General features: G+C 47.1%; 2 protein-coding genes across 2 annotated transcripts; both read right to left on the minus strand.

The window, feature by feature from the left end:
- Positions 1–1,372: 1,372 nt before the first annotated feature.
- On the minus strand, positions 1,373–2,311 carry LOC142007621 (olfactory receptor 52N2-like). The gene has a single exon (XM_074984309.1). It carries the CDS (start codon positions 2,309–2,311, stop codon positions 1,373–1,375), a length of 939 nt encoding a protein of 312 aa, XP_074840410.1.
- Positions 2,312–17,917: 15,606 nt separating this feature from the next.
- LOC142007622 (olfactory receptor 52N4-like) lies at positions 17,918–18,856 on the minus strand. The gene has a single exon (XM_074984310.1). The coding sequence runs from the start codon at positions 18,854–18,856 to the stop codon at positions 17,918–17,920; it is 939 nt and encodes a 312-aa protein (XP_074840411.1).
- Positions 18,857–19,075: the final 219 nt, after the last annotated feature.

Consider the following 19,075-nt stretch of genomic DNA (forward strand, 5'->3'; position numbering starts at 1 on the left):
GCACCTGCCCTGAGGAGCTGGTGGGTGGGGCAGCAGGCGGGACATCAGGCAGGGCAGCAGGCGGGATATCAGGCAGGGCAGCTGCAGAACATCAGCAGGCAGGGCAGCAGGCAGGACATCAGCAGGTGGGGCAGCAGGAGGGACATCAGTGGGTGGGGTGGCGGGGAGGGCAGCACGGAGGACATCGGGGGGGCAGATGGGTCACCAGCTCCTCAAAGGTGTCGGCCACCTGGTTGAAGGTGGCCATAAACTCACGCCAGGCCTCCTGGCACCAGGTGGCTTCCCGCTGCTCGAATTGGAGCCTCCGCTCCATGAGGTCCACCTGGCGTCAGAGGGCCGCAGCCACCTCGGGGTCATATGTGGTGCGGTGGTGGCCCCAGCGGTGGTAGGTCCGTCCCGGCGCAGGCAGTGACCCCAGGCATTGGTGTTCCAGTGGTCTCGGAAGGCTGTCTGGGACCACGGATGGTGCGGTTGCAGAAATAGGGGGAAAGGGGGAAGGGTGAGGGGGGCCTGGGGAGGGTGGCTGAGGAAGGGGGGCCTGGGTGAGATCTTGAGATATGGGTTTTTTTATCTGGTGACCGAAGGTGGTATTAGGATGGGGTCTCCTTCTACCAGCCAGTTGTGACACTACTGTAAAGAAATTTAGATGGAAAGTGAATATGTGACTCCTAACTTTACTATTAATGGCTGATGCCTTTTGTGGAAGAAAACACAGCCTTCACATTGTGGTTATCTCAGATTTGCCAGAGGCAACTTTATTAAAAGACAAGTAGCTGCTGTGGGGAGTCTTCACTAACTGACACAGAGGCCCGCCTTGGCAAGAAAGTTACAAGGTTTGTATAGTCTTCATACTGCACAGATTTCTCAGGTACAAATACGGAGGCAATTATGGAATTAGGAAAGCAAGGTTGTTAAAATGAAGGAAAATCACATCTTCTGTAACAACTGGATATCTCCAGTTTTTCAGGACAAAGAACAGATACTTCCTTATCGGTTACACAGACGCAAGCAAAGGATAAAGACACGCCTACTTGGAAGTCCAACAACCAACAGTCACATCCTCCTTATCTTCTTGCAACCCACTCTAGGGCCGCCAAGCAGGTATGCAGACTAAGCCAAATTTTAGGGCCCAGTTCATTCAGATTCCACACTTGCCTTTTGGCTTCAGAGGTGGCCTTTCGATACGGTTATAGAAAAAAACCCATATTATTATACTGTTAGGGTGTGAAATGATGCTAGTTGTGAGGAGCTTCTCAGGTTTTGAATAACCATAATCCTGAGCTCAGCAAACCTGGGACAGAGCACTCTTGTTGAACAAGGCACTATCCCTTCCCCCTCTTGCACACAGGCTTAAATTTAGTGTCCTATGGGATCACCTTCCACAGAGGTATTTTCCAATTTTGTCACGAAGCTCTTTGTTTTTGATCCCATAAACAATAGGGTTGAGCATGGGGGGTGTTAGGAAATAGAGGTTGGCTAGGATGATGTGAATGTGTGGAGCAATGCCCTGACTGAAACGGTATGTCATACTTGAGATAAAAAAAGGAGAATAAGACATAAGCATCACAGAGATGTGGGCTGTGCAGGTATTGAAGGCTTTGTGGTGGGCTTTGCTGGAAGAGATAATGAAGACGGCCCTAATGATCAGACTGTAGGACAGAGCAATGAGCATTAGGTCAAATCCACTGACTACAAACGCTATCATCAACCCATACATGCTGTTGACTGTGATGTCCCCACATGATGTCTTTGCCACAGACATGTGGTCACAGTACGTATTGGGGATAATGCGTCTGGAACAAAAAGGCAGCCTGCTCAGGAGGAAGGGCATTGGCAGTATGCAGAGAATAGCTCTTATTAAACCCACTAGCCCTAACTTAGCTGTCCGTGCATTGGAGAGGATAGTGGTATATCTCAGAGGGTTACATATGGCAATGTAGCGATCGAAGGCCATGGTCACGAGGATGGCTGAATGCATCATAGCACCCGTGTGAAAGAAGAACATCTGTGTGAGGCAGCCACTCATAGTAATTTCTTTCACATTGAACCAAAATATCCACATTGCCTTTGGAACAACACAGGTTGACGTTCCAATTTCTGTGAGACCCAGCATGCAGAGCAGGAAGTACATTGGCTTGTTTAGGGTCTGCTCATTGCCTATAACACAGAGAAGAGTTATGTTTCCCAACAAGCCAATCATGTAAACCATGAATAATGGGATGGAAATCCAGATGTGAGCAGACTCCAGGCCCGGGATGCCCATCAGGATGAATGTGAAAGGTTCAGGGGGTGTGATGTTGAAAGCTGCCATTAAATTCTGAATGTATCAGTCTGGCACATAAATGCTCAAGATGTCTGTGAAAGGAGAGACGCACACTGATTATTATAGCAACTGTGTTATAACAAGTACCATGGCACATATTTTATAGTTGTAACCAATTTAGAAGGGGATTGGAAGATGAGCAATTCGATGTCATGATTTATAGATTCAGTGGAATTGTTTAGGTCATGGTGAAGTCAAGAGAAATGTTCACAAGAAGCTCACCGACCCATGTGCATGGGCAGCAGAATGGCAAGTGAAAGTGATGACTGTAACTGCAGCTTTTCTGGCCTGTGGGGGGGGGATAGCTCAGTGGTTTGAGCACTGGCCTGCTGAACCGCCGGTTGTGAGCTGAATCGTTGAGAAGGCCATCAAAGGATTGAGGTAAATAGATGTCAGGGATGGTGCTTGGTCCTGCCAAGAGGGCAGGGGACTGGACTAGATGACCTACCAAGGTCCCTTCCAATTCTGGGAGATGTGTGTCTTCAATTATTTCTAAGAAAAGCACATTCTCCTCCAACACCTACCAATTTTCTAATTAAAGTGTGTAGACTCAAGGAGGGACCTGGTCATAATGGCATACAGCTCTGTAAGAGCTGTTTCCAGTTAAGCACAGTCAGAAACTGGGCAACACTGGGCTCCAGAACAGGTACATGGAGAATCATTCTGAAAAGACAATGCTATGAGATATCAGTCAATACCCCACTGGCCTCTGGACTAAACCTGAAGCAGTGGGCATACATCTCACATGAGATAATGCATAAATAAAGGGGTGTCAGGCACTGTTGTGTAAAGGGGAGGTACACCAGTTAAAGAGGAAGTTGCCCCTCAAAGGGAGGGAAGGTAACAGCCCCCCATGTCCCTACTCCACCCTGAGCAAGGGAACCCCACACTATCCCTGTTTTCTCCCCTTCCCAAGTTACCTTCAGTGGGGTGCTCCAACTGTGCTTTATCCAGGCCCCAAGGCATGTGGCTGTATTAATGCACTCTTCCTCTGGGCTCTGCACTGCAACAGGAATCCTCTCAGGTTTACTCTATGGCTGGAAGCTTCCTAGGCTGGGAGAGTACAGATGCTGTGCTGAGCAACACAGGTAATGTGACCAGAAGAGTAAATTTTCTGGACTCACAACATCTATTCTCTGTCTGCCTCCTGGCCCACTGATCCTTCCACTTTTCTGTTTCTCTGGTTGCAGGGAATGGCAATGAGAATGATTCAAAGGAGATGAACAAGGCGTTTCACATGAAGGTACCCTGGGTTAAGATCAAAAAATAGAAAAGTTTATGAACTACAGTTTGGATTTCTCATGGTTCCATGCACAGGCTAGAAATCCCTTCAGCCTGAGTCCATCCATGTCCCCAGATCAGTTCTACCTCCTCCGGTGTTACTAGGAGTCCCCTTGTGTTGGGAGTCCAGAACCACTGATGGTGTAACTCCTGGCTTAAATAGCTTTAGAATAGGGCAGGAACCCTTTCTTTCAGAATGTGGTCCCCAGACCAGCTTGTGGGAAATGAACAGACTTCTGAAGGTGCCATGCAGAATTGTCTTGCTTGTACACCTTTATAGAGTTATAGTGCTCATTACTTATATGGTGTCTGGAGTGTTCTCAGAGAGAGGAGCTCTTCCTAAGGCCTACTAGTTTCCCGAATGGATCTTTGCCCGGAGTAAGCCCTTTCTATCCACCTATCTAAACAGAAAGTATCCTGCCTAGTAGGTATTATCCAGTTGTAAGTATGTTTGAATTCCTGACGCATGCACAAGGGACTAACGCATCCTAGCCTGAGGCCTAGACAAAAGCAGTCAAGACTTTTATAAAATAAATCAAAGCTGATCTGTACGCAAAAGGCAGGGGCTGCTCACAGAATCTGGCTAGAACAGGGCTGATATTACGGAAATAATTGTACCTAACTCATTGCAGAAGGGTGGCAGCAAACCACCTACCCAGGAGATATCTTGATACCGCCACACTCTGTACTGATAACAGGACCATGCTGGCAGTGGTTCAGGGTGAGTTTATGATGACAGCACAATAGATAGTGATCTTTTGATTGAACAACCATGCATAGGGTGTTGGGCGGCACCCAGGGATGTCAGAGGTTGTCACAATCCTACCTCAGGAACCCTGTACAACTTTGTGATGTCTATATAAGACAACGTATGTCAGAGGGTCTGTCCTTGTCCAGCAGAGGGGAAAGTGAAAACTCGTGCCAGTGACAGAGCTGCGTCCAGTGTCAGGGCCATCCATTCTTTGTATCCTCTTTGAGTGTAACAGGACCTATTACTGTGCTCCACTGACAATATATATGGCCTGGTGCCTTTGTCCCTTAATCATTGTGGGCTTAGTGGTGATTCTCTTGGAGTTTGCCATTCCTTCTACTTGACCAGAGATTCCATAACAAAAGGAGCACACAAACAAACACAGCTCAACAGACATCATGATTTGAAGGAGTAAAGTACTTTCTATGAAAACACGTCAATGACTTCTGATTACTCATAGCCTCAGCTACAAAAATGAGACATGCGTACAAATAGGAGAATTGGATTCATGAAATAATATTTTTACTTTGACATCTTCTATGATCTGTAAACGGTGTTTTAAAGACTGTGACATCCAGGCTGCAGGTCTGTGACTTGCCAGGCCAAAGAGAACCTAAGACCTACTTAAAAACAATCAGAGCCAGGAAATCTACCAGTGATGGCCTTGGAGCACTAATCCCAAAGAAAATTTACATTTCAGCAGAGATGGCCATCTACCCTCACCCCTCCTGCTCCCTGCCCCCACCATCTGCAGCACTGCTTTCCTATCCCTGTACACTTCCTGTCCCCACAGCAGTGACCAGTATTGCCTGATTCTTTGTGTACATCCCATTTTTGTACAGTACCCAGCTTTGTTTCCTTCACTGTGTACCACCACTTTCTACCCCACAGTTCCCATTCATGGCTTCTTGTCCATGACATCCCCCACCACTAGAAACTCCAGCCCTGACACACCATGTATTCCCTCATTTAGGACCAAAACTTGATGCAAAATCCTCCACTTGAAACTCGAAGAAATACCTCCTCAGACTAGCTTAAACTCACTGTCTGCCTGAACCAGGGATAAGGTGAGATCAGCCTGAAAGGCCTTTCTGGTGGTGAAGGGAAGCCCAGCAGCAGTTCAGCCTGTGGAGGGAAGGAGATAGACACACCCCATGAAAGAGAGAGATGACATGGAGACGAAAAGGAGCCAGTGAGGAAATCTTCCAAAGACAAAATGCTTTAATACTTTGCAGCCATTAGAAACTCAACCTTCCCTCATGCTGCATTTCATGGGAGCAGGAATGGTCTTGATGACAGATGGTGTCTGAGTCAACCTGCTATGCTACAGTGCATGTTACATTACAGTCTGACACTCTTCCTGCCCCAGGGGGCCTCAATACACCTATTTGAGCTACGTAATACCTAGGCTGACCATTCCCTATCAATGTGGTTCTGGAATCCATACCACTGTGGTGTCAACAGGACACATCTCCTCCATCCTACGCCCACACACTGAGCATTCCTGGATCTTCTCTGGTGAGATTGCCACAATGACTGGTTTCCTCTGAGCCAGAGCCAGCAACCTGATTTTCTTATTACTGCATCTTGTCCTCTCTACAGCAAAGATGCAGGGGCACAGACTGAGCAAAGCCCTCACCTTCCCTGAAGGAAATTGTTATGCCGATTGCATTCAACCTTTCAGCCTCTGAGTTTGAAATTCAGCAACTCTCATGTCAGTTCTTCTTTGATCCCAATAAGCTCACCTGTCCTTTGAGACTTTGGAACTTCTCCCGCCGATGTCACTGGAGATGACTGATTGATTTTGTATCAGACCGAACTAGAGGAAAAATCTGCAGAAAAAAGGAAGCTACCAAAGCAGAAAGAAGGACCAGTCAGAAATGAAGAAATGATTTTAATGACAAATGTATTTTGATAAACTATGTCCCATATGTCTTTAGTTCATGTTTTATCTGGTAAATTTCTGGATATTTCTGAGAATAATAAACAGTTTAAGTCGTTTTGCTGGTAAATTCTTTTCTAAATGATTCTGGACATGAGCTCTGGAATCTTTGCTCAGCCCTTAACACTAAACTGTATTGCAGAAACATGCAACTCACCACAGTCCCACACAGAAATCTCCTTCCCGAGACAGTAAGGCAGAGAATCAGCGTATGAATCTTACATGTCTGACACTGAGGGTGCTGGACACCTTTAAAAAAATCCCGTTCAGTCCCTGTGGGGTCTCATGTTAGCCATTCAAAGACAATTCACTGATGTATGGGGTCAGTGGTATGAGCACAAATTAGACCCTGGAGATCTAATGATTGGGCACTTCCCAGAGGAGTAAAGCAATGTAATGATAATTGGGGCTCAGCTTGCCAGGACAAGCCGGAGCTTACAAATGTTCAGCCCAGTTTTCTTTTTGTGTGTGTATTGTCCTCCATCTGCATGATGTGTGTTAAGGATGCCCCAAGTTATGGGACCGAAAATCAGCGTACTTCATCAAAGCTGTGTACTGTCACACGTAACCACAGATTGATAGAATCAAATGCATTGACCACAGAAAAATCACAGCCACCCAGTGTAGGCCAGATGACATGGTCTTGTGTTGATGAATGGTGAAGAGCATAGAAATGCCTTCTTTCTCCAGAGGTGTGTCATTAAAAGTATTTCCCAGTTTCGCTTTGTAATGTTTACATTGGATACATATTTGTGAACTCTAACTACATCAGATGGCCATCTCATACAAGGCGTTGTGTTACTACAGGGTGTTATTCAAAATTTGTAATATCAGTGTCTAATATGAAAAAAATTCTGAAAACCGTATTTATCTAAAACCGGCTTCACTTTGAAAGGCGTATCCTGCTAGTCTCTCTCTCTCTCTTTATATGTATATTTTAATGCATTTGTCTGTCTGTGAGTTTGTGTGTGTGCACGTGTGTGTGTCTGTCTGTCTGTCTGTTCATTAGACTCACGGAATCAGAGGGTTGAATGAGACCTTAGGAAGTCACTAAGTAAAACCCTTGCTAAAAGCAGGACCAACCCCATATTAATCATTCCAGCCAGAGCTTTGTCAAGCCAGGACTTAAAGATTGCTTGGGAAAGACATACTGCCACCTGACTAGGTAACCTGTTTGAGAGCTACACCACTTTCCTACAGAAGAAGATTTCCCAAATATACAACTTAGACCATTTCCTCTGCAACTTGAGAGCATTGTTCCACATTCTGTCATCTGTCTTCACTGAGAACAGCTTATATCCATCCTCTTTAGAATGCCACTTCAGGTTGCTGACAATTGCTATCAAATACTGCCCTCACTCTTCCCTTCTATAGATTAAATAAGATCAAAGCTCTCAGCTTCTCCTCAGAAGTTATATGTTCCAGCCCCCGCCCCAATAATTTTATTGCCCTCATTCTTTCAGTAATTGAGAGCCCAAAATTAGACACAATATTCCAGAGGTGGCCTCACTACTACTGAATAATAGGGAATAATTACCTCCCTATATCTGCTAGTAATTCTGGTTCATATCCTGATTCCCATCCACTGTAATTCCTTGGTCCTGTTTTGCGAACTGCTGCTTAGCCAGTCAGTTCCCAGCCTGGTATAATTCTTGGGATTCCTCTGTTCTAAGCGCGGAATTCTGCATTTCTGTATGTGTTTGTTGAACCTCATCATATTTCTTTTGGCCCAGTCCTCTAATTTCTCAAACTTTCTGTAGAACCTATCACTACCCTCAAGTGTATCAACTTCTCCCCCTAGACTAGGGTCATCTACAAATTTACTGAGGATGCAATCCATCCCCTCATGCAAGTAATTAATAAAGATTTTGAGCAAAACCAGCCACAGAACTGACCCTTGGGGCACTCCATTTGATACCAGCTACCAATCAGACATTGGGTTGTACATCAGTACCCATTTTGCCCAATAACATAACCAGCTTTGTATCCACCTAATAGTCTATTTGTTCAATTGATTCTTCAAATTGCTGGCAAGGATATTGTGGAGGGACAATATCAAAAGGATTGCTAAAGTTCAAGTATATTGTGTCCACTGCCTTCCCCATATTCACAGCGCCAGTTACCTCATCACAGACACAGTCAGGCTGGCCTGCAATGACTTGTCCTTGGTGAATCCATATTGACTATTCCTGATCACTTTCCTCTCCTCTAAGTGCTTCTAAATGGTTTACTTGAGGATTCCCTCCATGACTTTTCCAGGGACTGAATTGAGGCTGACCAGTCTGTAGTGCCCCAAATTCTCCTTCTTCCTCTTTTTTGAAGATGCGCACTACATTTGCTGTTTTCCAGTCATCTAGGACAGCCATCTTCCAAATGCCCATAGAAGCCTTTCTGGTTCCCTTTCACATTCCTGGCTAGCTGCAACTCCCATTGTGCTTTGGCCTTCCTGATTATAGCCCTGCATGCTTGAGAAATATATTTTTACTCTTTCCTAGTCATCTGTCCAAGTTTCAAAAAAAGATAACAACTAGGACTACCAAATTTCATATGCAGTTTCTTTTTATCTTAACCTAAAGAAAGGTCCTGGTTTGGTTGTGCCAGAAAAATGGGATGTGCCTGAATTGTAATTGTTTTCTGAAACACGGAAAGCAAGGTGATTAATTATTTGCACAGTAGTGTTGCAGAGCGAGCAATGCAGGAAGCCAGAACAGGGGTCATCTAGTATGCATTTCGACATCCAGGGGACAGCCACACCAGGAAGACTGTAGCCAGCTCTGGACAAGGCTGTCTACTTTGCAGACCACCAGATAATGTAAGTGGCTATGCCACCCCAAACCACTCTTTCCAAACCCTTAGACACAGAGTTGCATGTGGAAGAAACTCTGACAGACACTCACTCCCACCACTGTAGTTCCCATGGCGACCACCACTGAGACAGGAGCAGAGGCCCAACCACCCTGCTGTAGATACACCATTGCTGAGGACGACTACTCAGTCCCCTCTCACATGAGGAGACTGTGTGTTTCGATTCCTCATGTCTCAAGTGAAGATGTTGCAGCCCCTCCATTTGGAGGACACACAAGGGCCAGGAATCGAGGCCCACCATCCACCTCACCCTCAGAAGAGATACCATGGCATAGCTTCCATCCAAAGGATAAGCCAGGACTAGGAATTCTGGCATGCCCTTCACCTTGCCTTGAAGGAAACACCATAGCCCACCTACGTCTGATGACTCACTGGAGTTGGGAGTCATAGCCCATTCCCTTCTCCACACCCACAGAGGAGATGTTGCAACCCACCACCCCTCCCTGGGAACACTTCCTCCTTTCTGAGTCCAGCTATGAAGGCCCTCTTCTCTGCTGATGTCTATATGCACAGCCCCTCTACGCCCACGGAACCACTTTGTTCTCTACAGCTAGTCATTGTGCTTGACTGCCATGTTATTTTCTGGTGAAGTTGCAATCCGCACTCTTGGCTTTTGCACTACAATTTCTGCTATTGCTCAGCCCTGGCTGTCTGTGGTCTGTGCTTAAAGAATTCTGGAACCTCAGCTTTCCAGGTGCAGTTACCCATTAACACTTCAGAACCACTGCTCTGCATCCAGCTCAGCTACTAGCCTCCAGTCAGTGTCATGTCTCCTGCTCCTGCCAGCTCTGCCTTCTTGGCTGCTTCTCCATCACAGAATCATAGAATCCTAGGGCTGGGAGGGACCTCAGGAGGTCATCTAGTCCAGCCCCCTGCTTCAAGCAGGATCAACCCCTACTAAGTCATCACAGCCAGGACCTTGACCAGCTGGGACTTAAAAACCTCAAGGGATGGAGATTCCACCACCTCTCTAGGCAACACATTCCAATGCTTCACCACCCACCTGATGAAGTCGTTTTTTTCTAATATCTAACTTGCACCTCTTACTTTTCAACCTCAGACCATAACTCCTTGTTTTGTCATCTGACATCACTGAGAACAGTTTCTCACCCTCCTCTTTAGAGCTCCCCTTCAGGAAGTTGATGGCTGCCATTAAATCACCTCTAAGTCTTCTCTTCTGTAAACTAAACAAGCCCAAATCCCTCAGCCTAAATCCCTCTGCCCCCCAAAGGCCACCCAGGAACAGGACTCCTGTTTCACATGTGGGGGCACTGGGCACTCTTTGCTACTCTGCTCATACATGGAATGCAACTTTGGGAAGCTCTGATCCCCACAAACACGGGCGCACCCCCAAGGCCCCGCCAAGCTGACCATCCCTGTGTACGTCAATGGGACAGAGGCAACAGGACATCCAGCACCTGATGAGGTGATTGACTCAGGGTGTTCCCAGACCCTCGTTCAGGAAACGCTCGTGCCTGATGTAGGGTCCCCTCAACACACCATCAGGCTGCAGTGCATCCAAGGGTATGTGAAGGGCTATCCCTGCACCCGGGTGACCCTATGGGTGGGGAGGCACGAAGAACTAGTGATGGTCGTTCTGGTCCCAGACCTTGTCTATCCAGTGATACTGGGTAGAGACTGGGAACTTTTTCAAGAACTACTAGCAGGACTTGGGAAGTCTTCATCTAGGGAACAGCAACTCCAGCCATTGATCACGGTAACTGGGGGGACCACAACTCTGGCTGGAGTAGGGAAAGTGGCGGACTCAGGGGAAGGGACTTCAGGTGCCAGCACCATCCCACGTGGACCCGGGTCCCCATCAACTAGAGAGGGAGCCGCCCCCACTTCTTTGATCCACAGTCCTTGCACGACCCTCAGACTTTGTGGGGGAGCAGTGGGCAGATCAGACGCTGAGCTGAGCTGAGCTGAGCATACGATCAGGTGGCGGTAGTGAAAGGGAAGATCACTGGAGCCCTTCCAAAGGGACAGTTCCCCATTTTGAAATCCAGGGAGACCATCTGTACCATGTAGAGAATGACCCACAGATGGGAGAAGTGCACCATCAGCTCCTGGCTCTCCTGGTTCTTCTGAGAGAGGTCATGTGGCTTGCCCATGCCATCCCCATGGCAGGACACCTGTGAAGAGACAAGACACTGGCTAGTATCTTGGACTGCTTCTTTTAGCCCATGATCCGCAGAATGGTTGCAGACTTCTGTGCCTCCTGCCCAGAGTGCCAGCTCACAGCACCTCAGTTCATGGCAAAATCCCATTAGTTCCCCTCCCATTCATGAATATACCCTTCAAGAGGATTGGCATCAATATAGTTGGCCCCCTGCAGAAGAGTGCAGCTGGATACCTGTTCATCCTCATCATTCAATATGCAGCCAACTACCCAGAAGCCATTCCACCATGCTCAATGAGTGCCAAGAGGGTGGCAACTGAGCTCATGAACATCTTCTCTTGGGTTGGGGTCCCTCAGGAGATCCTAACAGATCAAGGGACAAACTTTATGTCCCAAACAGTGCAACCATTTTGCTGGCTGTTAAAAATCAAGAGACTCCAGATGTCCGTCTATCACCCCCAAACCAAAAGACTAGTAGAACTCTTCAATTGGACTTTGAAGGCAATGCTCCACAAGTTTGTACTGTCAGATGCTCATCACCGAGACCAGCTTCTCCCTGCCCTCATGTTTGCAGTTCAGGAGGTGCCCCAGGCCTCCACAGGGTTTTCACCTTTTGAACTCCTGTATAGAAGGCAGCCATGGGGTACTCTGGACCTAGTAAGGGAGATGTGGGAGGAACAGCCCTCCCAAAGCAGTAACGTGGTGCAATGTGTTCTCAGCCTATGGGAGAGGCTCGAAACTCTAGGTACACTTGCCCAGGAGAACCTCCTCCAAACACAGCAGGCCCAGGAGTCAACTTATAACAAACAAGCAAGACTCTGTGAGTTTCAAGTGGGAGATTAAGTGCTACTGCTACTACCAAGTACAGACTCTAAACTCCTCACCCGCTGGCAGGGGCCTTATGAGATCATCCAGCAAGTGGGCCCAGTGAAGTATGAGGTGGACCAGCAGAGTAAGCATAATGGGTGACAGATCTACCACGTAAATCTCTTAAAACTCTGGAAGGCCCAGAAAGGGTTACTAATCACCCCCTACCCACCAGACCCAGAACTGGGGTCCCAGGCAGCAGAGGTGGCAAACCCAGGGGAGGTCCAGAATGGGCCCAAACTTACCCTGGTACAGAGGCTTCAGGCCCAGGAGTTAGTCACCAACTTCTCCTTTGTCTTTTCAGCAAAACCCAGTCAAACTCACCTAGCTGTTCACCATATCCAGATCAAACCCAGGGTTAAGGTCCAGGAGACACCCCAACCTCTTCCCCAGAAGTTGAGAGAGGTGGTAAAGCAAGAACTGCAGTCAATGCTAGCATTGGGCATAATCAAGGAGTCTTTCAGCGAATGGAAAAGCCCAGTAGTCCTGGTTCCCAAGCCAGATGGGAGCACCTGGTTTTGCATCAACTTCCGGAAGTTAAATCCCATGTCCAAATTCGATGCCCACCCAATGCCCCAGGGGGATGACCTGCTCGATCGGCTTGGGGAAGCAGAGTACATCACTATCCTTGATTCAACAAAGGGCTATTGGCAAACCCCCCCTCACACCTGAGTCCAAGGAGAAGATGGCTTTCACCACTCCCTTTGGACTCTTCCAATTCCAGACCATGCCCTTTGGGATGAATGGTGCCTCAGCTACATTCCAGTGCCTAATGGAAAGGATTCTACATCCCCACAGACAATACACCGCAGCATATTTGGACGATATAGTGATCTACAGCTGAGATTGGCAGACCCGCCTCCAACATGCAACAGCCATATTGCAGTCCCTCCAAGAAGCTGGCCTGATGGTGAACCCAGCAAAATGCCACCTCAGAAGGGATGAGACCACCTACTTAGGGTACACCTTGGGGAAGGGCATGGTAAGACCCCTGGTGGGGAAGGTCCAAGCCCTCCAGTGGTATGCCCCTCCATCCTCAAAAAGACAGGTGTGCCAGTTCCTGGGGTTAGCAGGGTATTACCACCTCTTCATCTCGGGCTTCTCCTCCATCACTGCCCCTCTTACTGACCTCCTCAAAAAGGAGGTTCCCAAATGCATCCCATGGCCTCCAGCTTGTGAGCCTAGATGGGCACCATATTTGCTGCTTGCCAATCATCTAGAACCTCCCAAGATCACATTTTCAAAAATAATGGTCAATAGTTCTGAAATCACGTCAGCCAACTCCATCAGCACCCTCAGATGCATGTGATCCAGCCACATGGATTTGTGTACGTCCAGCTTTGCCCAAGTTTAAAAAAAAGGTAAGTGCTAGGACTACCAAATTTCACATGCAGCTTCTTTTTACCCTAGGTTAAAGCAAGGTCAGGGTTTGGTTGTGGCAGGAAAATGGGATGTGTCTGGAGTCTGATTGTTCCCCATTATATGGAAAGGGAGGGGATTGGTCAGTGGCACAGTTATACTGGAGCAAAGCGGTCAACTATTGTAGGATGGAATCAGTCTAGGTAATCTGGTATAACCAATGAAGAAGACACGGAATCTGACAGATCCTTCAAGATATTCAGGATCAGTCAGTTGGCCTGGCTGGTGCCTAATCCTCCATGGCACTGGATATTACTGCATCTGCCAGCCTGTGATGGTATCTGCCAAGCCCCGTTTCTGCCGAACTAGGCACTCACCTGTTTGGCTAGTTAGGTTGGTAATGTTGGGACATTGCCGACCTATATCCTTTAGGGCAGTATGCACCTCGACATTTTAGGTGTGGAACACCACCAAGGTGCAGACCAGTTATACTGGTCCTATCATTTCTAGTCCTGGATCTGGGACAGGAGTTTGTTCAGGGCATGATACACAATTGGGGGTTCTGCAGAATGACCTCCTGGGGCAGCCACACCATGAAGACAGTGGCCAGCTGTGGACAGGGTTGCCCACTTTTTGGGTCACCAGAGGAGGTAAGTGGCCATCCCACCCTAAACTGCATCCTCCTAGCCTTCAGATACAGAGCTGGATGTGGAAGGAGTTCTGCCAGCCACTGGTCCCACCACTGTAGAGAGCTCATGACAACCTTTGTGGCCAGGAGCAGAGAACCAACCATCCAGCTGCGGAAACACTGGTGCTGAGAACTGTTATACATTCCTCTCCCACTTGAGGTGTCCCACTCTGTGACCTGGATCCCGCTGCCTCCAGGTGTCGCAGCTTCTCCACCTGTGGGACACATCAGGGACATGAACCAAGGCCTGCCCCCAACACCCATATATCATTCAGTCCCCATCCAAAGGGGAATTCCACAGATGGGAACTGAGGCTTTGCCCTGCAGGAAACTCCACAATTCCTCTTTCCCTAAGCACACACTGGGCCCATTCCTTTCCCCTGCTGCCCACAGAGGAGATGCCACAGGCTGGATCCCCTCCTGGAGAACACTTCCCCTCTTCTGAATCTAGCTTTCAAGCCCTCTTGTTTGCTGATGTGTCTGTGCACTGGGTGCTGATCCCATGGCTCCATTTTGCTCTCCACAGCTGGCCAATGTGTTCAGCTGCCATAGTATTTCCTCGTAAAGTTGCAATCCTCAATCCAGGCCCCTGCAATGCACCTCCCTGTCATTGCTCAGCCCTAGCTCCCTGAGGTCTGTACTAACTCAGCTCCAGGTTTTCAGCTCCCCAGGTGCTGGTACCCGTCCCTGCTTCAGAACTGCTGCTCCACAACCAATCCAGATCCAAGTCTCCTGTCAGTGCTGTGTCTCTGTCTTCTACAAGTTCTGTCTGCTGGGCTACTTCTCTGGCCCTTGTGTCCAGACTGCTGCTGCTCTGACTCCAGCTCAGACTGAGTTGCTGCAGGTTTGCCAGATTTCTTTAGCCTGAAATCACTTAAAAACTAACAGAAAGTGGCCCAATCCATTTTTGAAACTTACAGGCTGGGACTGCTTAGAAGGATATTACTGGCAGCTTCATGCTAATGAGCAGTCTCACAATTGCAAATGGCCACTCATTAGCATAATAGTGCAGCTAATTAGCAGTGCAGTGTGAGATCTCTCTGTCTGAAGGAACTACTACCAGCAGTAAACAGGCCATGTGGACATGCCTCTGCTGGCAAAAGCTCCTCTGTTGCTGGCCCATTATGCCAGCCCTTAATATGCTAATAAGCAGCCATCTGCAATTGCAAGACTGCTCATGAGCATGAAGCTGCCAGCAATATCCCTCCACGTAGACCCAGCTGTAGTGGACTGTACATCAACTAAGAAATAGAAAACTTTTGTTTGATACCTAAAACTGGGATTGTGTTGGCAAAACTCATGGAGATTGCACACTACAAATGTGTCCTGTTGAGAAACTGTTGACAGAATTCAGCAGTTTTCTCAGAAGAGTTAAGTCACTCCCATACAAGACATAACAACTCTATTGACGGATTCTGTCAAAAAAAATAGCCCTGGACAGAGAGGGCTTCTGGTTCACAGGGCAGCTTGTTAGCTGACCTTCTGGTTGGTTGTTCTGTCAACAGAGGTCTGGGCACTCTGACCACTCTCTGTCAAAAGAGACCATCAACAGGGGTGATCCTTTATTAGGTTTAGATGTGTTCTGTCGACAGAGGTTCTGTCGGGAAATATCTCCTGACAATAACTTCTGTCAACAAAGCTCTGTAGTGTTGACCCACACTCAGTCTCGAAAAGACAGCATTTAATCTTCTCTGGCTTCATCAGAAGAAAAAGAGTTTCTGCACCTGGCCATATATATCAGTAGGGACTACTGCAAACATTTTCTCATGGATGTGGGTCTTTGCATAAACTCAGTGGTTCACCTGTACATATGATAAAGGAGTTTAGCGTTGCATACGTATTCTTTGTCCTTGAAAAAAAATGAATCAACCGTTTCTGGCAAACTGGTCAAGAACCCTGTTCTCACATGTCTACACAGCAATTATTTCAAAATAGCAGTTGCTATTTCAAATAACTATGTGAGCGTCCACACAATCCAGCTGCTATTTTGAAATAATTTCATAATGGCTGATGCCTTCTTTCAAAATAGGCAAACCTAATCCTACGAGGAATTGCACCTAATCTAAAATATGTATTTCATAATAGGGGCTACGTAGACAGGGAATAGAGTGTATGTAGAAATAAGTACATCCAATAGGTCTATTTTGAAATTGGTTATAGTGTGTGTAGACGCTGTATTTCGACATAGCTGAACACGTGCTATAGCTTATTCAGGAATAATGCTACTGTGTGGACATCACCACAATGTCTAAAGGAAAAAAAGACCTTGCGTGAAAAAGCTGCACTATCATCAGGTAGTCCAAAAAACGTGAAAGGGCTGAGAGACAGTGTGTAAGGAGGTTGGGGGTGTTAGCCAGTGGCTGGGTAATGTGCAGTGAGGTACCAACTATGCTCTTGTTATCATCCGAGTCTTTAACTGCTAAAGCACGGAGCTCTCTGCAACGTGCAGCCCGGGCCAGGCTGACGGATGCCCCTGGGTCCTAAACAACCCAGTTTTTTACTGCTAGAGCAGGGAGCTCCTAGCACTCTCACCTATGGCCAGGCTGTGGTAACCAAATGGTTAAAGTTCTTTTATATTGTGTCGGCTGTGTTGCAGTGACAGAGTAACAGTAGTCAGGCTCAGATATTAACTGGTTGCAAGTTTATTTAAGCTACAGTTATAAGCGTGCAGTTACAAAACGCTATTGTCTACTTCTTATATGCTAGCAGAGTACAGGTGTTAACAGGTTACGTTACAATCCAATACAGAGATATCTGTTACCATCTAACACAATGATATCTTAATACAACAACATCTAGTTACAGAGCTCTAATTCTTTATCTGTGTACACCAAAAAGAGACCTTAATGTGGGTGTATCTTACCCTCCTTGCGTCTCTCAATGCCTGCATAGCCAAGCCAGGATCGGTCACTCAGTTCCACCGAAAGATGAATACGAGGTTGGGCGTCCCCAGTTGTGGATCTCGGGAGGCAATCACCTGACCCGACCAGCAGATAGTAGGTGGGAATGCACTCAGAGTCAGAGTGCTGCTGGGCCCATCTTTATACCCCTTGAGTCACATATTCTCTTTCTTTTCTATGGTGTTAGATCGTACTGGTCTGTCTTTTGTGATGCCAGTTTGTTACAAGGGCAAGTCTTACTTAATTTGCACTTGTAAGACAGGAGATAAGCAATTTTGGGAGTACAGGACATTCTTTAACAAGGACGGAGATTCGTCTTCTGGCATGGATGTGTGTGCATCAAATCCATCAATGCCAGCTGGGGTGATTTCCTGAGGCCCCCCCACCCCCTTGTTGACAGTTTGGCCTGTTAGCCTTTTAGCTGTACTTTCCGTTTCTCAGGGTCATGATGAGCTAGCACATCTGGGCCTCAATGACAGGCATCAAAGACTGTGCTGTCAGCAGCTGTTTCCGTGCCCTGTGTGCTTGTGAGGCACCTCAGTGGGGGCGGGGGGCAACAAGCTGGCTTATAAGGGGGAGACTCTTGTCTGGCTACAGGGGGTTATGGGTGGTGCTGAAAGAGATCAAGTGATCTTCAAATATAGGGAGCTTCGAAGTGCCCATTCATGGAGTGTTGAGATGTTGATTGTGGTGACTTTCTCAGGCTTTGAACCATTATAATGCTGATCTCAACTAAACTGAGACAGAGCAACCTTGTTGAACAAGATGATATCTTTTCCGCCTCTTGACACACAGACTTAAAGTTTGTGGCCCAAGGAATCATCTTCCACAGGTGTATTTACAGACTTTATCACGAAGCTCTTTGTTTTTGACCCCATAAACGATAGGGTTGAGCATGGGAGGGATGAGGAAGTAGAGGTTGGCCAGGATGATGTGAATGTATGGAGCAATGCCCTGACTAAACCGGTGTAGGACAGCTGAGACGAAGCCAGGAGGATAAGACATAAGCATCACAGAAATGTGGGCTGTGCAAGTATTGAGGGCTTTCTGGTGGGCTTTCTTGGAAGAGATAATGAAGACAGCCCTGAAGATCAGACTGTAGGACAGAGCAATGAATATTAGGTCCAACCCATAGACTAAAAATGTTATCACTAAGCCATACATCCTATTGACCGTGATGTCGCCACAAGATGTCTTTGCCACAGACATGTGGTCACAGTACGTATGGGGGATAATGTGGTTGGCACAGAACGGCAGCCTTTGGAGGAGTAGGGGCATGGGCAAGATGCATAGAACAGCTCTTATTAAACCCACTAGCCCTAGTTTAGCTATCCGTGCATTGGTGATGATGGTGGTGTATCTCAGAGGGTTACATATAGCAACATAGCGATCAAAGGACATGGTCAAGAGGACAGCTGAGTGCATCACAGAACCCATGTGAAAGAAAAATGTCTGGGTGAGGCAGCCACTCATTGTAATGTCTTTCAAATTGAACCAAAATATCCACATTGCCTTTGGAACAACACAGGTCGATGTTCCAATTTCTGTGAGTGCCAACATGCGAAGCAGAAGGTACATTGGCTTGTTCAAGGTCTGCTCATTGCTTATAACATAGAGAAGACTTAAGTTTCCCAACAGGCCAATCACATAAAAAATGAATAATGGGATGGAAATCCACATATGAGCAGTTTCTAGGCCTGGGATGCCCATTAGAATGAATGTTGAAGTCTCAGAGGTGGTTAGGTTGAAAGCTGCCATGACATTTTGAATGTTGCAGTCAGGCACAGAAATGTTCAAGCTGTCTGTGAAGGAAGAGAAGCAAAGTGATTATTAGAGCATGTTATTGTAACAAGACCAACGTAAATACTCTATAGCTGTTAACAATCTAGAAAGTGGGGTTCTACCAGCCAGGTGACACAATTTATATATACCTTGGCATTGGTTAGGTCATGGGTCTGCAACACCTGGCAGCAGTTC

The sequence above is a fragment of the Carettochelys insculpta genome, chromosome 1, assembly GCF_033958435.1.
Source record: "Carettochelys insculpta isolate YL-2023 chromosome 1, ASM3395843v1, whole genome shotgun sequence".
NCBI lineage: Eukaryota > Metazoa > Chordata > Testudines > Carettochelyidae > Carettochelys > Carettochelys insculpta.